Source organism: Diadema antillarum, unplaced genomic scaffold, assembly GCF_040938485.1.
Source record: "Diadema antillarum isolate AM-2024a unplaced genomic scaffold, OU_Dant_1.0 scf00000104, whole genome shotgun sequence".
In the NCBI taxonomy this organism is placed as follows: Eukaryota; Metazoa; Echinodermata; class Echinoidea; order Diadematoida; family Diadematidae; genus Diadema; species Diadema antillarum.
The window spans coordinates 1,329,068-1,344,545 of record NW_027270993.1 but is presented as its reverse complement, the minus strand read 5'-3'; the positions used below and the strand labels follow the sequence as shown (position 1 = coordinate 1,344,545).

Below are 15,478 nucleotides of genomic sequence, written 5' to 3'. Positions count from 1 at the left end.
TCGTATCGTATATGCTTTCGACTCTCCCCTCCCCCACCCCCCCTCCCACCCCCATTGGTGTTTACATTCCCGATGCCACTGCACCCTCCGTGACCCGCTGACATTCTCTGGGGCTCCGAAAGCGGGTCAACTGAACGAAACCATCAGAAAGAAATGGAGCTTTCTCAATGTGAATCCAAACCCTGCTCCAGCGTTATGCTCCCTATGGCTATGCTAAAGAAGGCGAAACGATTTAGAAAAAGAAAAGAAAAGCAAAGAATTCTCGATCCTTCGAAAATACATTGCTAATCGGATTGGCTCATGTACCATCTGCCCAAAATGCAACCAACAGTATTTTTTAAGGAGTATTATAAAGGATTACACTATTCGCTTAATTATGTTCTTGCATGAATTATTGTGTTCATGATAATTTATATGCAAAGTAAATTATTCCAGAAAAAATGATTACTCACATCTCATAGATATCATAAATAAGAGAAGTATATATTCTTCCATCACTGTGTGATATTAGACTTGTATCATAAAATGATCTTAGACATTTTTCTGAGAGTGCTACCAAACCATGTGTTTGTGTGTTTGTGTTTTTTCATTTTTCTTATTAAGTATACTCATATGTTACGGCCTTTCCGCTTCTGTACTGATGTAACAGCCGTATGTGATTATATAATCTATAGAGCCTATCCATTAATAAAGGAATATCAATGAAACATAATCAACTATATATGTAAATGTGTGTGTGTGAGCGCTCTCTCGTCAATATCCTTGAGTTTCGTGCATTTGGAATGACCTCCTGCAGTTCTCATCACCACACTGCAAACAGTCCGGTGTTGTTAAATTTCCGGTGCTTATTTGTGGTGTTAGATTAACAACTCAGGGGTGTCGTTTGAAGAAAAAAAAAATTGAATAGTTTCTTAGTTACTATTCTTCTACTTGATTTTGAGCTTCAACAAGACAATCAAGAATTTTCCGATAAAGTATTTGATCTTTGAAAAAAAGGTGTAAACACATTTACACTATAGTAACACCAGTTGATGTGGTCTCATATTGAAGCTCAACGGGTATTATAACATTGACATTAACACCAGCAATATCAAATCAACACCATGCGGTGTCATTGTTGAATTAACACCAGCGCAGTGTCAAAAATATCACTAGCTATAGTGTCAAATTAACACCACGAAGTGCCAGGTGAACATTTTTTTCAACACCATCACAGCATACTTTTTAGGTCCTCTACTGACACTTAATCGATGTTAGATTTAACCTAACACCGATGTGTTTTGCAATGTACACATACCGGCGCCAAACATTGAACATGATAAAAAACACCTGTTTAATAGTATACACATAAGTCATGAAATATGCACATAAAATACATAAACGTAAGTGAAAATTCCACGTAAATTATGCTACCACACACCTGACAAAATAGCTGTATTCAGAGAGTTTCAGTAAAATTGTAGAAATACTGAAGAACGTATCAAATACATGCGAAAATTTAACTCGGGGAGAATTTGTTTCCAGAGATTGCATGGAACTTTTCAAATATAGGTGATGAATTTGGTAAAAGGAAAGACATTATAGGATCTTGATAGGGCGTAATTACTTGCTCTATTCTAGTTTCATTATGTAGGGCCCAGAATTCAGGAGACCGAACAAAATTGTTGAATGTTGAAATGAATGCAAACAAATATATCTTGTCTAAAAAATCTGTTTTTTTGTGTGTATGTATGTATGTGTTATCCGTCAGCCCTGGTTTCCGCGGCATCTGCGCAGTTGGACTGTTTCGAATGTTCCTTCTCGTATGTTGACAGTACTACTGTGGACTCGGCAAACTGCGGCACGGTCTCGTTCTCCTTGACACGAGTCAACTCATTTTGTTACGGGTCATGCTATGTAAGTCAAAATGATCTAATTCTGAACCTCTCACCCCCTCCCCCATGTCTTAAAGATCCTACATACCAAGCAAACACAGAACGTTTTCAGAACGTTTCCTGAACGGTTTTTTTTTCTTTTTTAGGTTCCGTACGTCTTCGTATAAAATGGACGTTTTTAAAACATACATACAACGTCAAATTGGGGACTTAGCATTTACCGCAATGTACAGGTTTTTGGAAAGCGTTTTAGAAAACGTCGATGGACGTTACAAAACGTTTTTATTATGTCTGCAATGTCTTCGTCCTTTGTAAACGTCCACAAAACGTTTTTATTAGGTCTGCTACGTCGACTTCGTCTTTAATGAACGTTTAAAAAAAACGTTTTTATTTCGCCCTCTGTACGTTTCTTTATTATGAATATTCATGCATAGTTATAAATATTCAAATTAAGGTGTGTGTGATCTAATTTTAGTATTAAATCATGTTTTCATGCATCACAACATTTTGGTGGTATATAAAAGAATGTGATACAGATTCATTAATTGGGAATAGGGTGTAGTATGGTTGGTAGGACATTAGGAAGAGGTTAGGATAGGATTATATAGAATTAGGATTAGGATACATTAATCTCAAATTGCGTCTATAATCTCATAACTATAATCATTTTAAATACCCTATAAAAAATAAACATTACACATTCTTAAGAGGTTTTCTGGACGCTCTAGACGGATATAGAAGGTTCTCTGAACGTTCTGGAAAGGGTCATAAGACTTTTTGGACGTTCTTAAAACGTTTTTTGAACGTTCTAGACGGTTTTCAAAGGTTTTCTGGACGTCCGCAAACCGTCCACAGAACGTTGTGAATATTCTTAAAAAGGTTTTACTGACTTCTACAACGTTCAAAAGTTGTTCTGCATGTCCTTAAAAATTCCGAATGGTTTTTTTATTGGTTTTCTAAACGTTCACAAAACGTTTTTATAACGTCCATTTCAAACGTTTTAAATACGTCGAAAACCTTCCACAAAGAGACGTTTTGAAAACGTTTTGACAAAACGTCCAAATAACGAACTTGGAATGTTTGAAGAATGTTCAGAAAACGTCCTTGTTTTAGCTGGGTAGTTACTGGCCTGGAGCTGTACCATTTGATTTACGTTCTCGTACTTTTATTATACTTTGCATTAACCTATCAGTGTTTGTTGTTATTTATTTGTAAAAACACACAAACAAAACAAACAGACGGCAATTAGCCTGAACAATGGCGGAATTCAGATCAACCGGGGCTGTGACCGCAGACCCACCGACTGCAACAACTGCACGGATCCAGAACACTGCAAGATCTGTTGCACAAATGCCGACAACTGCAACAGCGACTCGCTGTCAAACATCCTGTCCAGTAAGTCCCTGACACAAACCTGCTACAAGTGCCGCTACAGCCAGATTCCCGGGGTGCACTCGGACGATGGGTGCGGCCTTAACTTTGACGCAACGTCCCTTGCCGTCTACTCCATAGAGTGTCCTGGGATGTGCTACGTGAGTTCTCCCATACCCCAAGATTTACCCTACCCCAATTTGGATAAACACGAATTTTATGTCAAAATGTTTCGACCAGTGGCCTTCGGCTTTAAGGGTCAACGAAAGAACGGACAGTGATTCACAAGTGGAAAGCTATAGGTTCATAGTTCTTTTTTTATCGTTACTTTTTTATTTGATTTGATTTATTGGTTTCTCCATTACCATTATACATGTGAGCCTACACATTGTTGGTAATACACTGAATATCATACCTGCGTTGTTTACAATGTCATATAACAAAATTGTATTCACTTCTATGCCTATCTCTAGCGATAACTAATATTTTCTTATCATAGCGTAGAAATATGATTTTGATGAGATTGACCCCTTGTGTATTTTTGTATGTTTTTTCTCTATTTTTGCGGGGGGGGGGGGGGGTAGCCTAACCGAATTTGTACCTGACTTTTCACACATAATTATCATTATTAAGCTGAAGAGCGTTTCCCAGCAAAAGAAAGCTGGAAGAGAATTATCTTCAAACAATCAATGAAAACAATGATTATATTTGTTGTGATCCATCTCCTTAGAATGGACACAAAACAGCATTACTTTAGGAATGCTTCAGAGATGGGGTCTCAGGTTTGTAACGTTTTTTGGTGGTGAGTATTTGAGACAGTGAGAAACCTTTTTTTTTTGATGAAATATGGAAGAGCATAAGAGGAATTCAAGGTTTATTTTATGAAAATTGGTTTCGAAATGGTTGAGATATTCAAAACAGAGCGATCCTTATAATAAAAGGTGGGACCCACTTTGTTTTACTTTGTTTTTGGATATCTCAGTCATTTCAAAACCGATATTAGAAAAAAACAACAACTTTGATTTCCTCTTAGAATTGTATTCTCTGGAACATTTCATATAATTGTTTGTAAATATCTCAAAAGAGAAATAATAAAAGCTGATTCCTAATCTCAACCACTACTATACCATCCCTTTAATTCCGTGTTCAAGTTCGACATTATCATAGAGTCCAGACGGAAAATGTCATTAACATCAGAGAGACAATAAAATAGTAATCTCTACACCTATCGCCTATCTTAAACTGGCATTTCACCTCCTTGTTGCTTTATATACAGAGCTCCAGGTCGCTCATTCCTGGAGTAGAAGATGTAACTCGGGGATGTTCGTACTTCGGCAACGAGTGCGACTATGAAGACGGCAAAGAGGTAGTCAGGCCTGCACACGACTCGGTCCAGCATCGCGTCAGCTGCTGCATGGGTGACAAATGCAACCGTTCGACATCGCTGTCTATGGGACTAACCGCTATCATCATTGGCAGTGTTCTCGTGATTATTCTTTAAACCGCAATTTTGAATATCGTAATGTCCAGTGAGTGATCATGGATATGGTTCAATACTCGACAAAATATGCTGCACCCAGAGATCCCATGATCATTATTTTTTCCAGAATCGAAGTCAACGGCATGCTTCTCAATTTTACATTAGAAGCTTTTTTGACGAGTTAAGCTATGATTATGACATTTTTATTGAAACGTCTGACTTTTAAATCATAGCGCATTTGATTTGATTCATTTCTCTTGTATGTATTGTTGAAAACGAACATTTACCACACAACCTACAGCCCTAAAACTTTTCCAGCTTATGTGTTAGGACAGAAATATAGGAACCAAAGAAACATACCAAATCAAAACTAAAGACATCGATTATTCTTTCTACCGCTGAAACGTTTCGTACTCTTGTTATCAGTATACATAATAATTATGTGTGTCTGAAATGAACTAAAACGTGAGCAGTCTGATAGTCTGTACAAATTTCTGTTTAATCAGGCTCTTTTGCTAAGATTATTCTTAAAAGTTATTCTGACGTGCAGCATCTCGCATCCTTTCCTGTTTAATTTTTATTTATACGTGGCCTTTGCATCTGTGTTTAGCGAATGTTGATCAATATAAACCAAGCGGGGCGTATATTGTGTGTGTGATTCAAGTTCAAGTTCATTGTTTTTGTTCATGTGACACGAAATGCAAAAGTGCTGCATTTAAAACAATCATCTTTGCAATTACCTTCGATGAAGTCAGAGAATTATCTCAGACGCCACTTGCTATTGGTTGGTTGCTCATTGTTTCACTTGACTTTAAGTCACTTTTCTCAAAGAGTGGAGTGTTTTTCCCAGCGCTGCATGTTATCATTTCTTTGACAGCTTCTCTAAATTCAGGAAAGCGTGCTGTATAAATGATTGGATTGGCGCAAGAGTTGAGAAAGCCAAGTAACACCAGCACCTTCTGCAGAGAACTGTGGTTGAAGGAGGCAGGAACCCAGCCCAAGTTAAAACCGAGATAGGCGATCTGATTGGGACTCCAGCATACGATGTAGATGGCGATCACAATAAACATCATCTTGATGATTCGTTCTCTCGCTATGATATGGAACGAAGGAGTCCCGCCAGCCACCCCTCCAGTACGTGAAAGTTGGCTGAAGAGAGAGGCTTGTTTACTCAGCTCGCGAGCAATGAGTATTTGGGTGATGATCATGGTAAAGCAAGGAATGACCATCCTGAGAGAAAACCAGTAGTAAGCGATAATGGTCCGCCCTGTTGAAGAAAGATAGTCCAGTTTACATGTGTGAGTTGCTTTATCTACAGATTTCACGATAAAACCAAAAAGTCCGGAGGCAACAGACACAACCCAGACAAGGATGATAAATAGTGAAACACGCTGGCGGTTAAAATACCGATTGAAATACAACGGATAAACGACCGCTACGTAACGCTCCACAGAAATGGACATTAATAGATAAGTCGACGCAGTTATTGAACTCCACAGAAGAATTCCAGTAGAAATCAAGCGGCAATAGAGCTCTCCGAGAAATGATGTTGGGACCGATGACGCAACTGGCACCGGAATGAGAAAAATCGAGGTGAGAAAATCTGCGCCAGCTAGACCGCCAATCAAAGTATCTGTTGAACGATTCCTGGCTCGTCTCTTGAAGAGGACGGCCATCACGAGAAAGTTGCCTACAATGCCTGCAATGGCAAATACTAGCTGGATGTGTTGGCTTAAAGTCCAATTTATCGGGATCCATTCCCAAGAGATATCACCTCCATCAGATGCATCAATACTTTTGATACTACTTTCACTGGATGTTGACACATCAAAAGAGATTAGTGTTTGATCTGTCGCTACCGTCTTTGACGACCGTTTTGCACTGGTTTTCTGAAGTGGACTGCCTGCCATTGACTCAATTCCCGCCTCGTCGTCCAGTAAAGTTGCGTAGTCGGTCGACGTCTGTGCAAAGTCTTGACTTGTTGGCGCCATTGTATCTGAAGTGACGAGGATCAGTCGTGATGCGTAAAGTATCGAATATGCCATGATGGCGAACGTGATGGAGACCATGGTAGTTGAATCGTTTGTGTCGCTGAGAGTAGATCTGTGGGAGTAGCAAACAGAAGAAGGTTTATCATCTTCAACTAAATTGACGCAGATATTTATAAAAACGCGAACACGCAGCTACCTCACAAAGGTCATGTAATGGTTGTACATGTATTTACTCGCATGTACTGGCATCACTTCAAAAGTCTGAACATGTATGCGAATTGTAATAATTTTGTTGTAATATGGCCACGCATGTAAGAATGTGTTTGTAGATATAGTCTATTGGCGGTTGTCCCAACCTGTGCTATAACCACATTGTATGTACTGTTGCTTTGGTTGTAATATGACCACCACGCAAATAAGAATATGTTTGTAGATATAGTCAATTGGCATGTGTTGTATTCAAATTCATAGCTGGCACAAAGGTGGAGCATGATCCCACTGAAGCAGATGAGCTCGTGTTTTGTAGACGATGCCCGCCCTTTGCCGGGGAATCTTGGGAAACCACTTGGTGTCATGTTTATTTTCCGCAGAAGTTGGAGTCATCGTCGGAGTTACAGTGGGTCCCATTAAGATGTGGAAACCCGCATAAACTTTCAACATGCCGGTTCACATGGACTTGCCTGATGGTCTAGCATCACACGTCCACCTATTTGTCGATGATGCAATCTCCTACATCATCTTACGCAAAATCTTCAAGAGGACCTAAACAGAATTGGAGACTGGGCTAAAAAATGGATGATGGTTTTGAACACAGATAAATGCAGGGTTTTTGACAATCTCCAGGAGAAGAAGAAAGGTTCAATACGTGGATCATTATAACACGACGCCACTCTTAAATCTGTTGAATCCGTGAAGTACTTTGGTGTAACCATCACTTCTGATTTGAAGTGGATCCAACACGTCAATAATACTGTCAATAAAGCCAATAATGTCCTTGCATTTCTAAGACGCAATCGTGGCATAAATCCTTTGATGATAAAGCCACAGCTTACAAAAAAATTGGTTCGACAAATGTTGTGGCGTATGCTTCTTCTGACTGGGACCCATCTTCCAAGAACCCCACCCACAAAGTGGAAATGGTCCAGAGAAGAGCTGCGAGATTTTAATACTCTGAATCGCTATACCATAATACTTCAAGTGTCACTAAAATGTTGCAAGAACTTGATTGGACCACTCTGGAACAGCGCAGAGAAAATGACAAGCTAACCATGATGGACGAACGGCACGGTACTATAATATCAAACAGGTTACTCATTTGACAAGAGCCACCCAACCCCATACTTCTCAGATACCATACTCGAGAACTGAATCGCATCGCCATTCGTTCTTTCCGAAAACAGTAAGGAGCTGGAATTCCCTGTCCTCGGAAACTGTTGCAGCGCCATCTGTGGGAGCTTTAAATTCCGTAACCGACTTACGGTTGACCACAGTGATTAGTCTTTGTTCTTCCCAATTGTTATGTGCTTGTAAATATTTGTAAATAAACAGTATTATAAAGTAAATAACACAGTCTGCAAGAATCTTCAAACATAAAGGAGGCAGGCTTAACCAGGAGAAGAAGAAGATTGGAAGTGAAGATATACTGACCTCTGAAATAAAACATGCATGTAAACTTGTTTTCCCTTTTGAATGAGTAAAACTGCAGTACCGTTTGGAGGATGCATCGTGCACACGCATGTTGTATGATGGATCGTGTGATAAGGGATGTTCCAAAAATTTGATGTCAAATATGAAGATTTGGCATAGTTGTATAAGGTTGTGTTGCATGCTGATGTAGATCAGTGCAGTATCCTAACGGTACTATGGAGGATGCTCGAGCACTAATGTAGTCATACTAGTTTCATACTGATCGAAGGAGTATGATTATTACTACTAGGCCTTACACAGGATCAACATGACATGTAGCGTGAATAAGTATGTTATAATGTTGGAGTAAGGTGACCAAGGGCCAAACTTGTGTATAGTCTCGAAAACGCTGAAAATTAGGGTTTATGAACGTGAAATTCGATCAGAACATGATCTCTTTCAAAGAGAGGTAGGTATAGGCTGTAAACAAACTTGAAAGCAGACGATTCTCATTTGAAATCAGAGATTGATTTCGTGGCATGAGTGAATTCAGCGATACGATGGCGATTGAGTTGAATCTAGACACTATACTCCGCTGGGGTAATGGGCTCATGATTTTCTTGAAATACTTGTAAATATTGCCGTTACCCTGCAATAAAGTATAAATTATTTAAAGACGGAAGTGTTGTAGTCTTTAATTTGAGTATTCCCATGTGACGATCTATCGGAATAACTCACAACATATCGCAACAATTTAAACGAAAATGTGGTCATCACATTCCAGACATTGTTTGGAAGCATGCATGTGTGTTTCCCTTTCGCTTTGCATATTTGTTAACACGTGTTACACATGCTAAGACCTATATGTGTGTATAATAAGCCTTCATATGAGTATGTATACAAACACGGATACATAAAGACGGATAAACCTTTTTGATAAAAACTATGAATCAAGCTGATGTTTGCGCTGGTAAGTTTAGCTAGGGTAGGACAACTTATCCAAAAGTTCAACGTTTATATATATATATATATATATATATATATATATATATATATGTATAACGACATTATGATACTTGCTTTACAGAGGTGTCATGATTTAAACTGACTATTGTAAAATAGTAACTATAAAAAAAAGAAAGAAGAAGAGGTAATTTATTACAATGTATTGCAATCTAACATGGCTTCTGTGTCCAGATTCTTCCTTGAGTCTCCGGATTGTGATTAACCCATAACGAACCTTGACAATGTATGCCATTCACATTCAGAAACACAGAGAACTATGATTTCATTAACTGTAATCTATTTTCAATTCGGTACCATCAAACTGACAAATGTGCATTGCATGTCAAGACTGGAGCATGTTGTATTTCACGCTTACGTCTTCACAAGATCAACACATTCGTGGCATTTGATGTCATACACACAGTAAAATGTATATTTCATGGAATACAATTGAGATGTGTAAATAGTGCATGTAGTTAGATTTTATTTCATCCGAAATCTATTCAAAACCTTCAAAAGTCCTTCAAAAACATGTTTTCCTGCGTTGAGTCTTGTGACTTGGTTTCTCCTTTGATGACGTTCCACATGTTACAAGTCTCCTAACGATGGGATAACCTCGTATCACATGTGTAACAGGTATGACAGCAAATCAATAATGGCGACGAAGTGGGTTTTTCAGAACGTTACGGTCTACTGTGCGAATTCTAAAATATTTATTTCAAGTGTCAAGTTCAAGTTTACTCAAGCGTTACACCAGTATAAAACAGAAAAAGTCATAGTGGGGTGCTTCATAAAGCTGTTCTTGAAGTTACGAACGACTTTAGAACGACTGGAACACGTTCTGATGGGCTCTACTTATCAGAATTTCAATAATTCAGCACAAGAACTGCTCACCTGTCATTCTTAAGTTGTTCATTACTTTAAGAACAACTTTTTGAAACACTCCCAGTGAGTATTATCCTAATCAAACATTTGAAATAAATCAAATAAGATTCAATGACTCAATAAGGAAACTCAAAACGTCGTAGTACATAAAATATAAGAAATCCTAAGCGTTCTCTCTCACACATCGAAATGATGTTCCAACTTATCATGAGGACCAACACAACAGATGCGATTGAAGTGACATGAGTTGTAATAAATTGTTCAACACTTTCAACAGCGTGACGTGGATGTAAAACACAACCGTGAATGCTGTAATCATCATTATTATTTTGTATTACCACTTCTATTACTAACAAGTCTGGACATTGAAATAATGTAAATAAAATGTCGGTTGGGTGCGGTGTTTTGTTTGTGTGCGTGTGTGTGGGGGTTTTTTTAAAGCAGAAATAAGTCAAGAACACTATGAGGATACTACAACATGACTAAGTCCTAATGAATTAAACGAAACATTAAATTATAGGATTATAATAACAAAGCAAATGTGAATGTATGGGCTTAGTTCTGGTGTTGAATTGCCACGAAGTTATTCAAATAATTTTCGAAGAGAATAATCCAGTTTCTACAGCCTTAATGATTAACGTCACTTAAAACCAGTTTCACAAGAGGCATTTCGACAACTGTGCCATGGTTCGCTATTTGGCGACAAACAAAAGAGGGAATGATGAATTGGTTATTATGTGTTTGTTTGTTTTTTCAAACTTTCCAAACTCAACCGGAGTTTGGGCTGATGGAAGGAATACTAATTAAACATTTACAGTTTTTAATATTTGCAAATTTCGGAAGTTATAACTACATGGTAAAAATTTTAATACATTGTTCGTCAATAAAGTATTCATATAGAGTGTTTCATTTTACACGTCACAAAATATGAAGAGAATCACTCTTTGTCTTGATGTTTGACAAGGGGTGCCAAGTTGATAAAGTGGGTCTGGTGTAGGTTCTATGTCTACACTGTTGATTGTCTCGAACGTAGAGTTGATCACAGACCTGGTTATCTTAATATTTGATTAAGCCCTCTCTGAAAAAAAAAATCGTGAATTCTATTTTTCTGTTATCACTAGTCATAATAATCCTCTACACAGTGGAAACTCAGTATAACGAGATCGTGGGGACCGAGACAATTTTTCATAACATGTAATTTTGTTAAATAAGTAGTCAATAAACAATATATAACAAAGGAAGTACATAAATTTGGACCTTAAATAGTTTGTTATATCAGGTACGTGGTTGTATCACATCTCATTCAGGTGTCTATATATTGAGTTTCCACTGTACCGTCTAAAGTCACCTTGTATCTCTGCAACACTATCGTATATGACAACAAGGGAGTGACGTTGCATGAAGTTTGACATATTTTAACAAGGTAAAACAGAGCGCTAGGTTTATGAAAATGTCTCGATTTAAGAATTTACTTACGAAGAAATTGAGAAAGCGGAGTGTCGTTCGGTGAAAATACAGGATACAGATCTCCAGGCTCCCCGAAAAGTAAACAAATTCTGGATTTCAATAATCTGAGAATGCGCACGCGTGAATTTATACCTCCCACGGCCATCCTCTGGGCTTACATACTGCACATGCTCAGAATAAAGTGTAAGGATTATAAGAGCTAAAAAAAAGACATGTATAATAGACGTCAAGTAAATACACATGGCTTTGGTTTAAGTATTGTGCACAACGATCGATTGGAATGACTGTGGTTTCCTTTTGTGTTAAGAAAAGTGCACATCGTATAATGATATTTGCTCATTCTCCCTTCTGGTTTGAAATGTTTTGTTTGTTCAGGGTCAGTATATTACTTGTGAAGTTCAGAGATCTCGATGAAGTTTGAAAAAAAGTAAACTAAATCATTTGATGTTCTTTTCTCCTTCCTTTCATTTTGAATGCAAGCATACTGAAATTTCGATGAGGCCAAATAGCTTCGATTGTTTTACTCTTAATAGTAAATTGAGAGATACAATTTATCATAACTGTCAAGAATTTCAAGCTTCAGTTTCAAGGAGTGTTTTACCTTTGATGTTAGTTTTGCTTGTCATGGTATCGGCAGTAATGGTGATACAGCTGTTCATACTATATCCTTTGCATACTTTCGATAGACTTGATAGATGGTATATTGTTTATTTTGATTGCAGGCAGGTTTTCTTTAATTTTCAAATTTATCTTTACATTCATTACATATAGGACCCTGGAGTTTTTGTTAGCTGTATCAAAAAGCCTTCATAACATTCGAGAAGTAGAAGAAAAATATGTTAAAGCATATATGCTTTATAAAGTGCATCCTATTTAGATCCTTCCTTCAAACTAAAAGCAAGTCATAAGGTATCAAACAATCTGTGTGAGAGAGACCAGTACATTTTTTTTTTTTGTGGCGTAGATTGATTTGGTAGGGACCACCATAATTAAAGTTAGGAAGATGAAAATGTGATATGAAAGTTTGTATTCGAGAAATCGATCCGCTGAGAAAGAGTGGATTTCATCTCGATTTTATGAAATGTACAATGGTAAGGTCAAATTGTCAACAGATCGATGTTAAAAGCCGGGGAGTATTACTGCCATTGAAACAAATTGCAAGGACTTACCGACATTTTTATAGCAGCATTAAGATGGTAGGCTATACATTTCTTTGAAATGCGGGGAGTGTGATCAATGAGCAATGATCTAAAACGGTTGAATTACCTTCTAGGATGGCATAGTCGGATAAAGGATAAAAAAGGATAACTATAGCGGATGCGACGTGGACGCAGAAGTATACCACACGCAAAGAAAGCGACTCCATGCTTTAAGACACTAATAAGACTGACATCTGGCGATAAACACAATCTCTGTGGGTGTGCTGATAAGTGCATGACGGTGATGGGTGTAACTGATAAAAGTGTATCTGGTGTATAGGGGACAGGAAATCAGCCAATCATGAAAATAAATAGACTTATTGAACACGTTTTTTCGTTTGGCTTTCGTATTTCATTAGGGCCTACAGTGGAGGAGAATTGGTCCTTTCTCATTTCGGGTGTGGGAAAGTGGGATAGTGTGTATCAGGTATATGGCGGATTTCAAATGTTTAGATAATGATTAAGCCAAACGCACAAAACTATACCCAATTATCATACACAGTCAGGATGTGCTTCATTAATGTATCTAATACATAACAAGTAACTTTAAGGGACCAAAATGAGTGCACGTAACAGAAATAAATGCTTTACACGTTGCAATACAGGGATCATTCATGACTTTTTCTTTTATACGTCTTTGAGCATCACCGTCTGCTTATCTTGCTTACACCGTCCAAAAAATATCAAGATGCTTTGTACGTATACGTCATGACAGTGTGTAAACGTTTAAATGTAAGCCCCAGGAACAATGAGGAATATCTTGATTCGTCTTGTTTCAAGATTATTATGAAGGAGGAAGGAAGTGTCATAATAATTATGAGTGCAAGAAGTCATGACATTATTATCGTCTTAATATGTTATATGCTTTGTAACGAAGTCAGTCATCAAAATGTTGAATAGAATGCAATTTTTTTATGTGTTTCTTTCGTTGAGATTGAATTAAAACAGCGTAGGGTAGCACGGATGCGAGGAGTTGTGTATGCGTTTTATTGGTTGATAATAATTACCCGAATCAATGAATGTGAGAAGTCAGAATTACTATGAAACGATGAAATATTCGCTACGTAACCCTCCATTACGGCTAGGTGTATTCTGCTTTAGTCTGAAAAAGCGAAAAAAAAAACCCAGAACAACTTGTATAAGTTATTTCATGGTGTTTGTGCTTGTGTGTGTGTGTGTTTGTGTGTGTGCATGCGTGTGTGCTTGTGTATTTGCAATAAAAGCGCTAAGACGTATCTATACATTTGTCGAATATGTTCAAAGACTCGAGGTTTATGGCATGAGGCTTTTCAGAGTTTTGATTTATTGACAGGGGCGTCATCATTTTTTTTTTTAAGTCTAAGGGGGGGGGGGGGGGAGAGTATAGTGCGAAAGCACCCCCCAGTGACGCCAATCATGGTCGGGGAACTCAGCTGCGCAGATTGGCAAATCATTCTTTCCGGCATAGAAGGGACCTCTCAGAGAAATAGCCCAGGCCCTACGTGAAACTGTTATCTTTCTAATCTATTGTATATCATCTATCAGGCAAGGTCAAATTCAGCCATTCTATAGTAGATGTTCTCATGCATGAAGTCAAAACTGCAGTACAGTCGTGTAAGGACAAAATGCTAAACCACAAATGTAGTGAATAAGGAGTTCACCTACTAAAATAGGAGTGCTATTCGAAATTCCAACGGTTCGCAAATGATAATATAACGCACCTTATTTATTTTCCTATTACTGAATCTTTGGAATAACAATTCATATTAAATTTACAAATTGTCGAATTTTTGGAATAAGGAGCCTTTGTAATAACGAATTTCTACCAAATGGGGAGAGTTAGTATTTACGTGAAGAGCACACATCCCATGTTTTCCATTAAAATTCTCATGATAATCCCATTTTATTTACTTGTTAGCACAGCAGCTGCTGTCATATGTCATTGTAAGAGGCCTAAGCGGGAAGGGTCTGATTCACCAAAATCGGATATTTGATTTGAGGTGTAATTATTAAACGTAGGACTATTGGTGTTTTCGGTAAAGGGCAAGAGATTGGGTGGGCATGCAGGAATATCATTCATTATACATTCATTCATTTTGCAATTTCCAACATATATATATATATATATATATATATATATATATATTACAGGAATTGATACATAAATTCAATTATAATTTGTGATACATCACAGACATACAGAATACAACTATATAGGTCTATGTTTCACTGGTTCCCCCTTAAATCTACATGAAATACATGAATTAAGTGAATGTTCTCAATCTATTGTAAATGATTAGAATTTCTGTTCTGAAGGTTACCTTAAGGATATACATGTATGTAGAAAATGATACTGATCATTATTGGTTTGATGATTGTCTTTTTATATGAATGAAATAGAATAAAATACTTCAGAAAATGGAACCTTCTGTCGTATCAGTATGATGAGTTGTAGGAGGGAATGGAAGTGAATGGAAATAAGGAGTCTACAGTAAGAAAAAAAATGTCATGCAGTGTACTGCAACACATTTTCTATTCTTACTCTACAATTTGTCAGTAATTCATCAAATATTTTATTTCATTTTGATTATATTGATTGCA

At 37.4% G+C, this 15,478-nt stretch overlaps 1 protein-coding gene across 1 annotated transcript; it reads right to left on the bottom strand.

Annotated features, from left to right (window-relative positions):
* Positions 1 to 5,489: 5,489 nt before the first annotated feature.
* Positions 5,490 to 7,319, bottom strand: LOC139719133 (QRFP-like peptide receptor). The gene is made up of 2 exons (XM_071630565.1): positions 7,216 to 7,319; positions 5,490 to 6,828 (listed from the first exon to the last, which is right to left on the bottom strand). The coding sequence occupies exons 1-2, from the start codon at positions 7,317 to 7,319 to the stop codon at positions 5,490 to 5,492; spliced, it is 1,443 nt and encodes a 480-aa protein (XP_071486666.1).
* Between the last annotated feature and the right edge of the window lie 8,159 nt (positions 7,320 to 15,478).